Here is a 16,920-nt window from a genome sequence, read left to right on the forward strand (position 1 = left end):
TTGACCGATCGAGATGAATGACCTACCGTTGGATACGCCTTTAGGCCGTCCACCTTTTTGTAGAACACCTCAACCCGATCCCTTCTCCCAATCAACCAGCAGTCTCATGGAAAACCAGTTTTGGTCGGGTCGGTATCACCTGCATATCGCTTGATGCGTCTTTGAATCATGCATCTCGTTGTGGACCACTGCACCCGAGTCCCTCCATTCTTTACCTAGTTATTCTGCAAAGAATTGGTTTTCTTTGGACATTCTAGTGGAAAATCAGCGATAATTCATTCAGTTTTGGTCCGATCAGAGCGTTCTACATGTAGTTCAATGCGTCTTTGAACCGCACATCTTTCTGTGATACATGCAACCCCGAATTGTCCACCTCCTCTTCCAGTCATTCCACGAAAAAGAGGTTTTCTGAATTTGATTTTCAGACAATTGGTTCTTATGTGTCACGGAATCGAAATGGAAATAGATTTAACAACTTTAATAGTTCTTTTAAATGCTTGACTTGGTAAGGTATTTCCAACAGAGATATTTAATAAAATTATCTATTTATCTACATCCTTTAAAATTGAATGCATTAATTAGGATCACAACACATTGAAGCATATCTCATACAGCAAAAAATAGAAAGCAATAGGAAATACACAATTGACAAGATAATCCGCTCGGTAAATCTGCTCAACTTCATAAACGCACTCGACCTCAGCACGGCTTAATAAGCCATTGTGTGTGTGTATGTGTCTGTGGCGCTAAACCAGTACGAAACCAATGCACACCACCAAACAACACAGCAATAAACCAATAACAAATGTTTATCTCTCATCTAAATACGGCACGTTTGTGTGTGTGTGTTTGCTACGTTTCCTTTCGAATTATGACGGTCGAGCATGTGTGTTGGGTCAGTTGCATAATTCAATACAACACACCATGCCGCCCCGTGATCGGTTAGCCACAGCAATAATAATACCTCCCTCGTTCAACCAAGTCCACGCACAAGCTCTGTTCGGCTTGTGCCGGATGGGGTCCGGAGAGTTCTTGCCTGTTAATCACTTTTATCGTGGGAAAATGTTTGACTGTTCGACCATTACGTTATAGCTGTCATCATATGGGTTGTACGATTGTTTTATTTGTGTATGGTGTACTACCGGGAGGGGTTTAATGTCTGCATTGGCAACACTGATTTATAATGCGAAAAGGCATGTAAAAAGCTTCATACAAGGGAATAAAGGACAATGATTACACGTATGGCTGGTTGGAATGTCGCTAGAGAATACTCACTAGAATCACTCTATTAGCGTTTGATGGGATAGGCGAGGAAATTGAAGCTCATGAGATGATTATTGTTGTAAATAGATTGATACCAAGTATCGAACTTAATGCTATTGCTATTTGTTCAGCAAAATAAAAAAATATGGGTAAGAGCTGAGCAGAAATTGGTGTTGTATTACTATGAAATTTGAGAATTATTACAGAAGAAGCAAAGACATAAAGCATGTTAAGTACACGAACGAAGAAACAAACGAATAGTAAAGAACAGTTAATGGTAAAATGTTAGCTAAACCCTGGTAAGCAGCGCTCGTATTACACTTAATGTGTATAATCGATCAATCACAAAGATTCTCTTCCGAATTCTCTCTAACCAGCTTCTCGATCTAGCGAGCAAAAGACAGATAAATGATTCTATCTCGCTTCTTTATGCAAGTTGATAACTTTCTCACCCTTAATCTCTCTCTCGATCGAATGGACGGGCTGTTACCTCCCGATTTGGATGCTCTCCTGTTACATGAAAGTAACAGACGGACCAGTTCAGAAGGAATTTTCGGCAGCGAACGTTTGAATCTAGCCGGCGAAAGAAAGAGAAATGATGCTATCTCGCTTCTTCATGCAAAGCGATCGTTTGCCCCTCACCAGCGAGAGCGTATACTATCAGATGTTCTCTCTCGATCGAATGTCTTGTTTATTAGAGAGGCTCTCTTGGTTCCCCATACACCAATCCAGCGGCTGTCAGAGGAGATCACTAATTCTCTCTCGCTTCTTCACGCGTGTCAATCACTTTCCACTCTCCGATAACAACGCATACTATCAGGTGTTCTCTCTTGATCGAAGGAACGGAATACTAGCTTCTGATTGGCTGCTCTCCTTTTACTTAAAATCCCCAAGTGGAAAATTATAAGGAATTCTCTCCAACTGGTGTCCTTATCCACAAGATGCTACCTCCTGATTTGGATGCTCTCTTGTTACATGAAAGTGGCACACGAACCAGTTCAGAAGGAATTTTCGGCAGCGAACGTTTGAATCCAGCCGGCGAAAGAAAGAGAAAGGATGCTATCTCGCTTCTTCATGCAAGACGATCATTTGCCCCTCACCAGCGAGAGTGTATGCTATCAGATGTTCTCTCTCGATCGAATGTCTTGTTTATTAGAGAGGCTCTCTTGGTTCCCCGTGCACCAATCCAGCCGGCGAAAGAAAGATAACTAGTTCTCTCTCGCTTCTTCATGCGTGTCGATCACTTTCCCCTCCTTGATAAGAACGCATACTATCAGATGTTATCTCTCGATCCTAGGAACGGAATACTGGCTTCTGATTGGCTGCTCTCCTTTTACCTAAAATCCCCAAGTGGAAAATTAGAAGGAATTCTCTCCAGTTGATATCCTTATCCAAAAGATGCTACATCCTCGTTTGGATGCTCTCCTGTTACTCGAAAGTATCAGTTTTGAAGGAATTTCTCTTCAAAATACCAGACGCTCTTGCTCGATCGAACGAACGAGATGTATCGTCCTAATTTGGATGCTCTCCTGTTACATGAAACTACCATACGGACCAGTTTCGAAGGAATTCTTTCCAGCCAGCACCTGAATCCCCAGGTATAAGGAAAATCTGAACGTTTTGCTTTAATACTTATGATGATTATGATGAAACATATGATAAACTAAGTTAAATTTCAATAAAATCCCCTTATGATTTAGAATAATAAAAGAAATATGTTTTACTTTACATATTACTTACCCTCAACGAAATTTTTCGGATCGGATGTTTAGGTTTTAGGCTGAATAAGCTTAAAAAAGGAGGTTTAAAAATAGTTATCTCAGAAATTTATTTACTTCCACAAGTTCGCTCAACACATTCTGGCGCCCTTCGCCCCCCTCCCAGGTTCACAGATCAGTACAAGGGAGGAACCGGCACCAATAATAATATAAATACGCTTTTTTGTATCGGTTGTTTCTGTATCATTCGCTTCCTACGCTTCATCCTCTTCATGGGTTGTTTGCACATGAAATGAAAATTCTCGTATAATTTCCATCCTATTTTTCATCCCACACACACACACACGCACACACGCCTATTCAAATAATTTTCTCCGTTGGTGATGTTTTAATTAATACGTGTTTCGCTCGCTTTTTCTTTTCTTTTTCATACTTTTCGATACTCCAAGAGGTTGTTTGATTGTGATCCTTTTAAAAAAAACCATGGCTGAATGAAGGAGTTATCATCGAATGTATGTGCGTGCGTGCGTGCGTGTGTATGTGTGCTTAAGATTTTCCCAACATGATAAACTGTTTTCCTTCGAGCGTTCCGCGAAGGAAAGTAGTCAACTCATTTCATCCTTTCCAGTTAATTGTGATAGTCTAGTTACGTGTTTCTTACCTTCTTTTTTTCGTTTTCTCCCATTTTTTTTTTTTGCTGTGAATACGAGTTTTCATTTTCATTTCTTGTTTTTTTTTGTTCTAGTTGTTACATTTTGTTATTTTCTTCCTAATACTTTTTGATATAGTTGTCCGTTGTTTTGTTTTTCAACCTACAAAGAGAGTGTGTGGGGATATGACAGGAGGGTGTGGTTTTTTGGGGCGGGAAAGGGAATTTTATTTAAACTTACCATTACACACTACTTTCGCTTTTGATGCATTCGATTTTGTTCCCAAACGTAAAACATAAAATGTTAAACTAAAAACGAAGATTCGTAATTTCATTTACCCTACCGCTAATGTTGTTTTGTTTCCGCTTTTGCTTCACTTTTAGTTTTACCTCTTTTGTTTGTTTGTATGATACAAGTTTTTCGTCGTGTGGATTGTTTAGTTAGTTTTTGTGTGTTTGTGTGATTGATGATTTTCCTTTTGTTCTTCTTTTACTTACTTATGCTATTAACGATTGCTAAGGATTTCTTAGTGTTACTTGTTCTTTTACATTGTTTTTCACCTTTTTTTTTTGCACCAATTTACTCACGTTGCTATTCAAAGTGCGTTTGCATCGCTTCAATTTTTCGGTTTGCGTTCGCTGTGAAATGAAAAAGATGAAACATTTTACGGGTGGGCGAGTTGTTGTTTACTTAATAGCAACACAAAAATTCCACCCTCTGAAGGAACTCCTACAAGTGGGATGAAATTATAAGATGAGCTTCCAAAAAACAATGAGTTAAAATTCTCACTTAAAATGCACATTTGTTTTTACCCTAATGGAACAAACTGAGTCTATTGCGGTGGAGCTAACCTCGATGTGGAATATTTAGTTACAACAAATGGAATTGACGGAACATTAAGGTTAAACATGATGAGTGTTACATACATCTCAACTTAAGAACACCCATCGCTTGACGGAATAATGGAACTCGTCATGAGTGTCACGCTGTAAGGATACATTGTACGAGGTTAGCTGTCAACCAGTTCGATAAATTATACACGGAAGGTAAGGAAATCCATTAATGGCAAATCGTGTCAGCCTAAGCCCTTCACAAATATCGCCCGAACTGCGGCATACACTCGGCAGACAGAAAATGCGCAATGCAAATACTGAACTGGTAATCTCTATCGAATCTCCTAATGGAAGGTGTCTGGTCTGTTTGTAGATTTTCGGGAGGTCTTTTTTGTGGTCATTTAGAACCCCGTTCCGGCCATTCGGTTGCATGCTTGTGGACATAGTGTTTAGGTGTTGTTTGCAGTGGATTCTGATTCTCCTCTCAACACACACAGGGCACGGCCGAGAGCGTGAGAGAGAGAGAGAGAGAGAGGTACAAATTAGTCTAAGTAATTCTAGTTTCTGTCATAGTCCTCATCAAACACAAAACTCTTGCAGCGTAATGATAGTTGGTGGGCGCGGTGCCTCATATACCGAACTCAAATGGAGGATATCGCTCAGTCCTTAATTGCGTTAATTGGATGAAATCGATCTTTTCCATTCGTTTGTTGGAGTGTATGGACTTACCGTATGTGCTCGCATGATGATAAACAGAGTAGGTGGAAGGTGAGCGGTTAGTTGCCATTCTTAATTAATGTTAAAAACAGAAATCTAAAAGTCCTCAAATAACTGCGTCGAATTATTGAGGACATACAAGCAGTAAATAGTATATATATGTATATGACACATCATCATTGCAAAAGTTTAAAAGAACACAGCACCACGGAAGATGGCTAAGTTAAATAAAGGTATCTCACCACGAAGTACCAGTGGTGCTGGAATGCTGGTGACTTCTGGAGTAGTAGAAGTAGTAGTTGTAGTTGCCTCAGAAGTAGAAACAAGGATCGCACCGATACTGCCACACCGTGCAGTAGTAATCTACCATCGCTACACAGTGTGCGCAGGACATTACTAGTAAAAGTAGTAAAATAAGTCTTATCTGTTAGTGCCATCTGGTGGCGGTGTGTGTTGCTGCTGTCACGGATTAGCTGCCGCTGTCAAACTTCCGTCTGCTGTACGGTGTTGCTCCACTTGACCTTTTGCTGTTTCGGTTTGGCGGTGGCACCGGTCGAACCGGCGCTACCACCAGACGATCCGGACACATTGGCAGAAGGGGCGGGCTGGGACTGAAGCTGCTGTTGCTGCTGATGATGATGGTGATGATGGTGATGGTGATGGTGGATTGGTTGCTGCTGATGGCCCTCCTCGTATTCGGAGTCGTCGATCTCGCACAGCTGCGTGGAGAGATCACTGTTCGAGTGGTTCGAGCTGTTGTGTGTGCGGGAATGGCTAAGCAGAGAGCTACCTTCGTCTTTAGATAGGCAAAACAAATCGAAAGAAACAGAGAACAGGAAACCAAGGATAAGAGCTAAGTTCTCATACAAGGAAAGGACCAGCTTACCAGTTTTTAAAACTAAATCGATATCACTGGGTTCGCGACGGTTTCGGCGCGTTTGGGGGAATCCGTACGACTCGACATCATCGTCGTCCGACTCAACCAGCTGATGGCGGCCTATCTCGAGCCCGTTTAGCGGCTTCCGGCCCGTCAGTGGCACATTTTCGCCCTCCGTTTCGCTCTGTATGTTATACTTCGGCAAGTAACTGTTCGGATGACGCAGATAACTATCAGCTGCTTGGAGAAAGAGAGAGAGAGAGAGGGAGAAGAAAAAGAAACGAATCAAGTTGAGGTTTTGGTTATGTTTGAAGTCGCTGACACACCATGATAAAACTACTTGCAAAACTACCAAATGGTTTCCACTTTAACATCAATGTCTTTAGGGATTCTCTTAGCCAAGAATAACAATGCTCCAATAAATGATGTTTAAAAGTGGAGGACCAGTTGATTGCCATGCTTCATTCACATTCAGAGTCAATTGCGGGATAAGTGTCTAAGGTCTTAGGTTAGTACATTAAGAAGACTTACGTGTATTAACTTTTAAAGGCACTGCAGCATTTTTTACGAGTGAAAGAAAACATTACGCGTTAGCTGTTAGTATGGTATCTAATGGCAAGCCCAAACCACTTCAAATTACCTGTGTTAAATCTATAGTCTTCGCTGCCACTGTCGAGCGGGTTCAGGCAGGATATGGAGGAGTTCTGCTCGAAGCCCAACGAGAGCGGCTGCTCACTCTGATCACACTCCGAATCGTCCACGTACTCCGACTCGTTATCCTCGTTTAGCGTTTCGATATCACGCGTCGAGTCCACCGGTCCTAGAACTATGTGAGCAGATAGACAACAGTTAGTTAGCCATACAAACCATTCAACCAACAAACCAGCGAACACTTACTCGGTGGAAGAAGACTTGTTTTCGGATGCGACTCATTGCTTTCGTTGCTGTGGAAGCTGGACGAGTCCGGTACTTCGCTGCCGGGTACCTCGGTGATGTTGGGCAGCGGATGATGGCCCCGGCCGACCCAATCGGAACAGTCCCAATGGTAGGCGGCCGTACTGCCGTGATGTGACGGTGCGTCCTCGAAGCTGTGCGGTGGCATCAGCATCGTGGGCGAGTGTTGTGTGTTGAGTAGCCGGCCGGGCAGTATGCCCATCTGGGCCGGTTTTAGCTGCATCGGTGACACACGCAGGTGGGCCCCGGGATGAGGTGGCTGGAGTTGAGGTTGAAGCTGTTGTTGCTGTTGCTGCTGCAGGAGAGGATCAGGCGAACCACCTTGGGCGAGCCGCTTCAGATCGTTGTTGATCTTGTCGGTGAATGTTTGCAGCTGGATCTGTTCGTTCCACTTCTGTTTGTGTAGTGACTCGGTGTCGGAAGAGTTGGCATTTGCTCCACCACTGTTCAGGTTCACCATTTGCTGGTTGCACGGTACAGTGCCTTTCCGGTACTCTGGCGGTACGTTCTCGAGCTCATCACCGGCCGACCCGTAGCTACGCAGTGTATCCAAATTGTTGTACTGCAGCATCGCGTTACAGTTGTACAGATGGTCTGCAGCATTGTTACTACTCGGCGTGTATGAAACCGGTCGCTGATCGCGTTGTATCTCTAGATTGCTCATTTTGGAGCCACGTTTGTAGCCGGAAGTTTCCGAAACCGGGTTCAGCACGATGCCCTTGTTCGCTTCGTTGTTAATCTTTTCGTGCCGACTCGAACGACGCTTCTTGCGACACACACATGTAACACCCCAAACCACCACTCCGACCAGCACGAATCCGATTACACCGACTGCGATGAAGAACGCTTCCGATGTGACTTTCTTCAGTGCAATGGTGAGTGCGTTCGTGTTAAGTGGATCACCACAGCTCGCTCCCGTCATCTCTGGTGGACAGATGCACCTGAAGCTGCCAGCTTCGTTAATACAGGTCGCTCCATTACCACACGGTTGCCGTTCACATTCGTCAATATCGGTCTCACAGAAGGTACCACTATACCCGTGACACATACAGAGCGGACCATCATCACCTTCCTCGCAGACTCCACCATTACGACAAGGGTTCGGTGTGCAGAACCTGCCATAGTCACATCGCTTACCGGACATACGAGCCGGACAGTCGCAGGTGTAATTGCCGAAGCCTACCTTCGAACACTTGCCACCATACAGACAGGGTGATGAGGCACATGGGTTGAGATCTTCCTTGCAGTAAGGTCCGGAGAAGCGCGAATGACACAAACACTCAAAGTTGCCACCACCAATGTCCTTACAGGTACCTCCGTTCCAGCAGGGTTGTGTACCACAAACACCGAGCGGTACCAGCACCGATGATGCATCGCAGCTGAACTCTACGTTGGCGAACTGACGCAAGCTGGCGACCGAGCTAGCACCCTTCATGTGCAGTGGAACCGGAATCTTCGACAGTCGAATATCATCCATACACCCAACGAATCCTCGCTGAACATCTTGGAACCCAAGCACGGTTGGATGTTGCTTAACTTCCGCTCCGAAGAAGATATCATCGGATTGAAGATTTAGAACTCCATTCACGCCAGGTGCATTACCCTGGGCGACGTGCTTCCCATCCACAAAAAGCTTGGCACTATTTCCTTCCCTTTCTAGACGAACTTCGTGCCACAAACCATCCGAGACGAAGATACTGGAAACACTCACGAGTCCCTCACCCGATCCAAGATCGAACCGGTACTGGATCATTCCGTTCATGATCTCGAGAATGTTAAAGTCAACCTTACCGGCCGAGTACATGATGTTCCCGGTCGGTTGAACTGTTCTCAGCCGTAAGCTCAGCACAAGCTGATCTTCGAGATTTTTCCTAGCGATCTCCTTCTCGATTCGGTAGTGTGCATAGCTCTTGCCACTGAAAGAAACCGGATTTCTCGGTACGTAGCACGTCTCGTCGTTGCACAGTGTAATGTCTCGATCGCACTTGGGACCAGCGAATCCTTCTCTGCATGTACAATGGTACCCTTGATCGGACGAGTCCGGGATGCATATTTTGTACGGTGGACAGGGTGCCTTCGAACATTCGTTAACTGCATGCTGACACTTGTCACCACCGTACCCTTCCCGACAGGCACACTCCATACGATGAGCATGACGTGCCGACACAAAGCTCGTCACATCTGTCGACACGGGATGTATCAGCTTCGCGTCCAGTACAATCTTGTCCTCACACTCTCCGTGTATGCAGAAGTTCGGTAAGCACTTCGATTTGACGACCTCGTCGATCTGTAGCTTCGTTGCATCCTCTATCTCTTCCAAGTTCTCGTCGATTACACGCCGTATCTCATGGGCAGCATAAAATCCACCCGTTTGAGTCTTTCGCACGGTGAACAGTACGTCAAGATCACGGTTTGCATTACGCTTCGTCCTTGGGCCATACTCCATCAAGTGTGTTACGTTAGCCAGCTCTCGCCGGGCACGATGCTGTATCAGATTCAGATCGTCATCGTTGGACGGTTGCACCGAGATGATGATGATGTCCTTGATCTTACACCCGATCGCATTCCTTACCGAGCGGATGAAGCCTTTCCGGTGGCTCAACACGAACGCCTCCGGTGACACCTTCAGGAAGCGGATCACGATCGAGTTCGCCAGCATCTCCTCGTTGATCAGCTCGACCGAAACCTTCACGATTGTGAAGGAGGCAAACTTCCCGTCGGTAACGGTAACATTGACACGATAGTCACCGACGTCTAGTCTTGGGTAGGCATAGATCACACCATCGTTCTTGGAGATGTTGAAGAGGTTCGTAGGCGAGTAGAGAACACCGATCGTTGGTGAGAGACCGTACGTGAGCGTATCGTATTGATCTTGGTCCGTTGCGTACACCTTACCGATCACACCACCTGGATACTCGTCCATGAAAGAGTTGATTGAAATGTCCAGCGGTGTGATGACGGGTGGATATTGCGATTCTTCGATCACCTTCACCAGTACCCAAGTGTCGGAGTAGAGTGGTGGAGTTCCATTGTCAAACACGCGCACCTGAAGTTGATAGCTATCACGAATCTTACTGTTAAACCGTGTGGCAGTGCGAAGAATTCCATCCTGCTCAATGCGGAAATAGCCACCCTCATTACCCGATCGAAAATCGAACGTGTACGGTGCTGCATTCGGTGCCGTATCGGCATCCGTCACATCGAACTTCAGCAGTGTGTGACCGATCTGTTTATCCTCCTGCACAACAGCTGTGTAGTTTTGCTGGGTAAATACTGGCGGATTATCATTAGCATCGGAGATCTCAATGTTTACGAGAACATAGGCCGTAAGCGTTGGCACACCGTGATCGCGTGCCTGAACTTCCAGCACATAGTTCGAAATGGATTCACGATCAAGAGTTCCCGCGACTGAGATATAGCCGGAGTCTTCTTCGATCGCAAACTGCTCCATACGATCACCACGCTCGATCGTGTAGCTTACCCGACCGTTATCCTCCGAGTCAAGATCGTTCGCCCGAACCTGGAGTATACGATCACCGCGCTGAGCATCCTCACGAATTCGTGCGTTGTACGAGTTTTGTGTGAACTGTGGATGATTGTCGTTACTGTCCGTAACGGAGATATTGACCGTAGCCAGATTGCTGAGCGGTGGCGTTCCACCATCTACAGCTTGAATTGTAAGGAAGTAATCTCTAGCTCGTTCATAGTCAAGCGTATCCGCTAGCGACAGTATGCCAGTTTTGTTGTTAATGCTAAACTTCCGATGCTCGTTACCACCGATAATGGAGTAGCTGATTTCTGCATTTATGCCAGTGTCTTTGGAGGTGGCAAGCACCTTCAAGATTTCTGACCCGATGGCATTTATCTCCGGAACCGACGCGAAATAATGTTTCGACGTGAACTCCGGCGGATTATCGTTGATGTCTTGCACGTTGATGATGAGAGTGGCTGAGTTGGATAGTGCTGGATGTCCGAGATCGATTGCACTGACCGACAGGTTATACAGTGCCTTTAGCTCACGATCAAGCGGTTTCGCTAGTGTAACGATGCCCGATTCTGGTGCAATGCGGAAATGATCCCGATATGAATCTAGGAATGCGTATTTGATCTTCCGATTGATGCCTATATCTGCATCCGTAGCATGGATCTTTGTCACCAATGTGCCTACTTCGGCGTCTTCTGGGAGTGTTACACTGTACGGATTCATGGAGAACTCTGGTGGGTTGTCGTTGAGATCGGTAAGTGTTAGCTCGATCTGTGACGAACACTCCCAACCCGGATGATCACGGTCCTGTACGTGCGCCATTAAGCTGTAGCGTGAATGGGTTTCGCGATCCAGTTTACGAGCCGTCTTCAGATGACCAGTGTCCTTGTCGAGATTGAAGTCTTCGGCACCGTTTCCAGTAAGGTAGAAGCGTAATCGACTGTTTGCTGGTTCGTCCATATCGTTGGCTAACACCTGTAGCACGTGCGTGCCAGGTCGATCACCTTCGCTAAGCTGCTCTCGGTAGCGATACTTCAAGCAGTACGGTGGATTATCGTTCGCATCGAGCACCGTGATTGAGATGTTCGCAGTGGCCGTGTACTTGCCATCGGTAACGATCACCTTCAGCTCGTACTCGGCAATACTCTCGCGATCGAGTGCCTTCACGACGAACACTTCACCACTATTCTTGATCTGGAACTGTGACAACGAATCACCCGAGATGATGTAGTACTCGACAGCACTCTTCAAATCAACATCCTTATCCGTAGTAGCAATCTGGAGCACCACCGTACCAGGTAGAGCATCCTCACTAACGCTCGCCTTGTATTGGCTCTCTTTGAACACCGGTGGACAGTCATTGTAGTCCTTCAGCCGTATGATCACAGTCGAGCGTGTTGTGTGCTTTGGCTGTCCATTATCCGTAGCAAGCACCTGGAACTTGTAGTCCTCTCGTTTTTCCTTGTCCAATGGCACCAACGTTGTGATCCAGCCGGTGTACGCATCCACATCGAAGATATTCACAATATCACCAACGTCAGGCGACAGTGCATAGCGAATGTCACCGTTCGAGCCACTGTCTGCATCACGCGCCGTCAGCTTCATGATTGAACTACCCTTTTCAATGTTCTCTGCCAGTGGGAACGAATAGGGATTGCTTTCGAAGATCGGTGTGTTATCGTTCTCATCCTGAACGTGCAATATAATTTCTGTCACTGCAGTCAGCGGAGGACTTGAGTCTGTTTCCGCTAGGATTGCGATCAGATGCGAGTCCCGTACTTCACGATCGAGTGTTTTCGCTAATCGCAGCTGACCAGCATCATTAATCGAAAACTGGGGCTCTTCCACCTCATCTGATAGGATGCGATACTTGGCAGTGACATTACCGGAGAGACGTAGTCGTGTAATCACGGTGCCCGGAAGGGAACTTTCCGAGAGGAAGAGTTTGCGGTCCTTCTTCTCGAACAGTGGAGGATTTTCGGCAGAGCTCATGATATAGATATCAATCGGGACGTCAGAGTAGAGTGGCGGAGTTCCACCGTCGTGAGCACGTATGAAGAACTGGAAAAGTTGGTTCTCTGGAAATCGGATAGGTGGCGGACATTTTTTCCATTGTATATAGGATTTTAGTCATTAGTATAAAACAATATTTTATACAATTGTATGAAAAAGTTGGTCCATTCAATGATAAAATAAAAAGTGAAGAAAGGAAAAACAACTTACCCCACTGTACAGCACTCTTCTGCAGATACAATCCACCCGTGTTTTCATCCACCCCGAACAGCTCCTTGATGCCACTGTTCTGCGAGTCAAAGATTGAGTACTTCACCACAGCGTTCTGGTTGTCGTCCGCATCCACCGCCCGTACGCGATAGAACGTCGTGTTCACGGTTAGATTTCCCTGGATCAGCGTTTTATACTCCCGATACTGGAACACCGGCTGATTGTCATTCTCGTCACCAACGCGAAGCCTTACCGTACTGAACCCGGCACGTCCACCAGCGTCAACCGCCATCACCGGCACATCGTAGCTCATGCGTTCCTCCCGGTCAAGCTTTTTCTTCGTCACTATCTCACCTTTCTCTTTATCGATCGAGAAATACTCCTGCATATCGTCCGATATGATGGAGTAAGCTACCCGGCCGTACTCGCCAAAGTCCTTATCCGTTGCCTTGACCTAGACAAGACGATGTGGTTAAGCGGGAAAAGAAAATAAGTCAGATAACTTCAACAGACGCGGAACATGCGGTGTTTAGCGTTATCGATTATCGATATCGACGTTGTAATAAAAAAATACATCAATAGAGGTTAAATTGCCCTGGAAGTTGTGTTCAGAAGTTTCAATTTTCCCCGAAGGTTTAAACAACACAAGCAACATCAGTTCATTGGTGTCGTTTTGTGGTCAGCGAAATAAAAAACCAATATGAACCTCTTGGTCTGTTGGTCAACGTTGCGAAACAATTGTATCTGCCCTGATGACTTTTCGTGTACCATTTTTCCCACTGTGGTTTCATTTTCATTAATGAATGCCTGTATGTGTCGGGGTTCCCTTTTCGCTTTCCAGGGAGAAAGACTGTTTTTTTTGGGAGGATGTTCGTACTAGATACTAGGATACTAGGAACCGTTCAGTAATTGTACGTTTGAATTCAAAACCTTGCCTTCAGAAACGTTCACCTTCATTCGCAATGGAAAATAAATTCACCACTGCTCGGGCGAGAAAATAGAGTCAGTTTGGCTTTCCCTCTTTTAAGGTAGCGCAGAGTGTCGAGTAACATTTTGATAGCATGCATTTAGGCGTTTCTTTAAGGCAATTCCCAAAGTGTACGATTCATTTCAATGCTCCATGGCACTGGTAGAAGCGGCCGTTTTCCCGACGCTTAGCATAAATCAGCATTTTTCTCGTCATGCAAACTGTGTGTGCATACGGGTGCACACACACAAGGCGTTTTAAATGGTAGTAGGAAGGAAATGGTGCAGGAGAACGGCTACCTCAACAACAACGACGACGTGTGGCTTAATTGCGTTCAATTTGCATTCCCATTTTCTTCTGGCAAACTTTTGTACAACCCGTACTAATGTTCGATGTTGGTACCGTGGGTGGGAATGGAAAACAAAGCATAAACGAACGGACGCGCCCACATGCTTCGTACTGGTTGGTGTGTTAGAGTGAAACGTGTCGGATTTTGGTTGAGACCACTATTAAATTGCTTGGGCTTCGCTTTTTGGGATGGTTTGAGATGATTGTAATTTCCTTTTCGTGTTTTTCATGGGCAGTTGCAAAACGGTAAGACGAACAGGTAGATTCATGTTTTGCTGTACCTTTCGAGCAACAACTACTAATTTTATATCTTTATCGTGTATGTTGCATGTGCATTAATTTATTTGTTTTCTGCTAACTTGTGCGAGAAAGGGTCCTTAAAACAGGGAGGTTATTTTAAGCTGTCTCGAAACATTTGAGACGTCTGTCATGACGCGCTTGTGGTACGAAAGGAAAACATTTAATTTAGTTTGAATGCTCTCTAGGATGGAGTGGTTTGGGAAAGCGTGTTTTTGGTTTGATGAAGCAGCTTAAATTTTCTCTCGCATTTCAATGAAAGTACGAGTGAAAGTTCAATTTGTTGTGTATGAAAAAAATGAGCGTTTGAACAACAACATTCAAATATATTCCCCTGATCTGTCGGCTGCTTTAAAATCGACCGCGCCTAAATGTGTGAAATTTGAAATTACAATTTGCTTCTTCGTGCACCTTGTGTATTTAAAATCAATGTTTTACTTCAATCTTAATTTTAAATGTTAAAAAGGCAAAATTTACACTTCCCCAATGAATGTTCTAGTTTTTGCATACGGTTAATCATTCTTGGTCCCAAGCAGACCGTAGAACAATTGTATAAGTTCCACTCACTCTCTATTGCCGTACACGATACGGTTCGCACAGGAAGTGTTATGCTTTTCCCCGCGTATAGCTCCAATCCAACCCCAAACTCTATTCAAACAAACCGAGTTCAAACGTCGGCAAGAGAACACGCGTTGTTTCCGTTGTACTAATTTGAATTCGGGAGCTTTTAACATATATTAAAGCAAACGTTGTGTTGCCGTCCCTGGCAGAACAGGCCAGGGATTTGTAAGCAAGCAAAACCGCAGCAAGTGAATTGAGATAAATTAGTATACGGTGGTAGCCGAAAATGAGATACACCCTTTTGCCGGAGGGCACATGTTTTTTTTTTTTTTTGTACGGGTAAAAACCTTCCCCAAAAGGGGAAACACTCTCGAATGCGTTGTCTGATGGATGCTTACCGTCGTGACGAGCCGTCCAGCGAGCTGATTCTCGTCCACCTTCGCATCGTAGAACATGTGCTCGAACACGGGATTGTGCAGGTTGGCCGGCAGGATCGTGATTTTGACACGCGTGAAGCTCGTGTACACGCCATCGGTTACCGATACGTTCAGGATGGAAACATGCTTCTCGGCAAAGTTCTGCATGTTGACCAGCGTGATGATGCCGGTAACCGGATCGATACCGTACGTCTGCAGCTCGTTGCCCTGGGCAATCGTGTACACTAGCCGATCGTGATCGATGTAATCCGGATCGGAGGCCGAAACCACCGTTACGAACTGACCGCGGGACGCGTGCTCGGACAGGACGCACGAATAGGATGGTTGTTCGAATTTCGGTGGATTGTCGTTCATGTCCATGACTAGAATGAGGGAAGCGAAAGAGACAGAAAGAGCGGGGGAGGGTGAAACAGAGTGGAATTGTTAGCATGTTTCAAAGTGCAGTAAATATTATACAGTAGCTTTAACGGTTTAATTTACAGAAAGGAAAACTTGCAAACTGTTGACCTGAATGTATGCTTATTCAGAGTAAAACACTCTTTGTAATTAGTAGCGGTATATAAATGACTTACAAAAATAACACTTTTAATTGTTCGAATTTCCGAAACCACTTGGTTATGTTGCTTTAACATAAAAGTCTTGTCTAATTTCGTCTGCATTTCTTGCTACTCCCTCGCCCAAAGAATTGTATCAAATCAAAACAAATGGCGTTGACTTACCCGACACCCAAACGTGTGCCGTCGAGCTGAGACTCGGCACGCCCTTGTCCGACGCAACGACGGTAAAGTGATGGTGGCTGAGCGTTTCGTGGTCGAGCGATTTCTTCAGATAGATCACCCCATCGGCCGGATCCATGTGGAAGTGCTCGGAGGTGTTTTTGGAATCTGTCTGGAGTGCGTAGTTGATTACCTGGTTGATGCCTGCGCGGTGCGAGAAGATGCAGCGAGGTGGGTGGTGAGTAATTTGTTACCGGTCTTGCCTGCCGACATGCTTAATTAAAACGCTGTACAAGTAAAACACCTTGACGCCTTCGCCAACGGAGCAGGCGGCGTCAAATAAAAACGATTGAATGAATCCTTTAGCATGTGGCTCCACTGTTTCTGTGCTGTAATCGTGGGGAGGAGATGGAAAAAGTTTTTTTTTTTTTTTGCTTCTTGTTGTGTGTCTACGGACGTAACGATGCCTAGAGCTGTGTCGGAAGGAGACACCCCACGCTCACCATGTACGACAAACGGGTATAACAACATTGGAATGGTTGGTCCCATTTCGTAAGCACACAACCTCTCAAGTACTCTGCCTCGGAAGACGTCCTCACACGTAATGGTGGTGCGTGGTCGAGTGTGCCGTTCTTCAGAGTCCTGTCGGTGGGTCGTTTCCTACTCCATCTCGGATTGCGCGGTGTTGCGCGTTCGAGAGAGTGATGGCGCTCTGGTTCTCATTAGATAAGTACCCGAACCGACATGTCGATGATGCTCCGGCACTACCCGTACGGTAATGATGATTACATGGTGATAAAAGAAGTCACCCGAACTGGCTCACAACGGTGGAGATGCTGGGCGCATACGATTCTCGGCACTTTAGGATTTATTTG

At 45.4% G+C, this 16,920-nt stretch overlaps 2 protein-coding genes across 2 annotated transcripts in view; one reads left to right on the top strand and one right to left on the bottom strand.

The window, feature by feature from the left end:
• Window positions 1-16,920, top strand: part of LOC126568604 (elongin-C) — a 589,072-nt gene that overhangs the window by 206,246 nt on the left and 365,906 nt on the right. The window lies entirely within an intron of this gene.
• The window catches only part of LOC126567713 (fat-like cadherin-related tumor suppressor homolog), a 126,182-nt gene continuing 114,836 nt past the window's right edge, over window positions 5,575-16,920 (bottom strand). The window contains 9 exon segments of the mRNA XM_050223972.1: window positions 5,575-5,839; window positions 5,841-5,977; window positions 6,068-6,295; window positions 6,590-6,610; window positions 6,699-6,884; window positions 6,956-12,574; window positions 12,720-13,173; window positions 15,291-15,691; window positions 16,049-16,249. Of these exon segments, the coding sequence (XP_050079929.1) occupies window positions 5,651-5,839; window positions 5,841-5,977; window positions 6,068-6,295; window positions 6,590-6,610; window positions 6,699-6,884; window positions 6,956-12,574; window positions 12,720-13,173; window positions 15,291-15,691; window positions 16,049-16,249 (7,436 nt within the window). The 3' untranslated portion in view covers window positions 5,575-5,650.

Source organism: Anopheles maculipalpis, chromosome 2RL, assembly GCF_943734695.1.
Source record: "Anopheles maculipalpis chromosome 2RL, idAnoMacuDA_375_x, whole genome shotgun sequence".
Taxonomy (NCBI): Eukaryota; Metazoa; Arthropoda; class Insecta; order Diptera; family Culicidae; genus Anopheles; species Anopheles maculipalpis.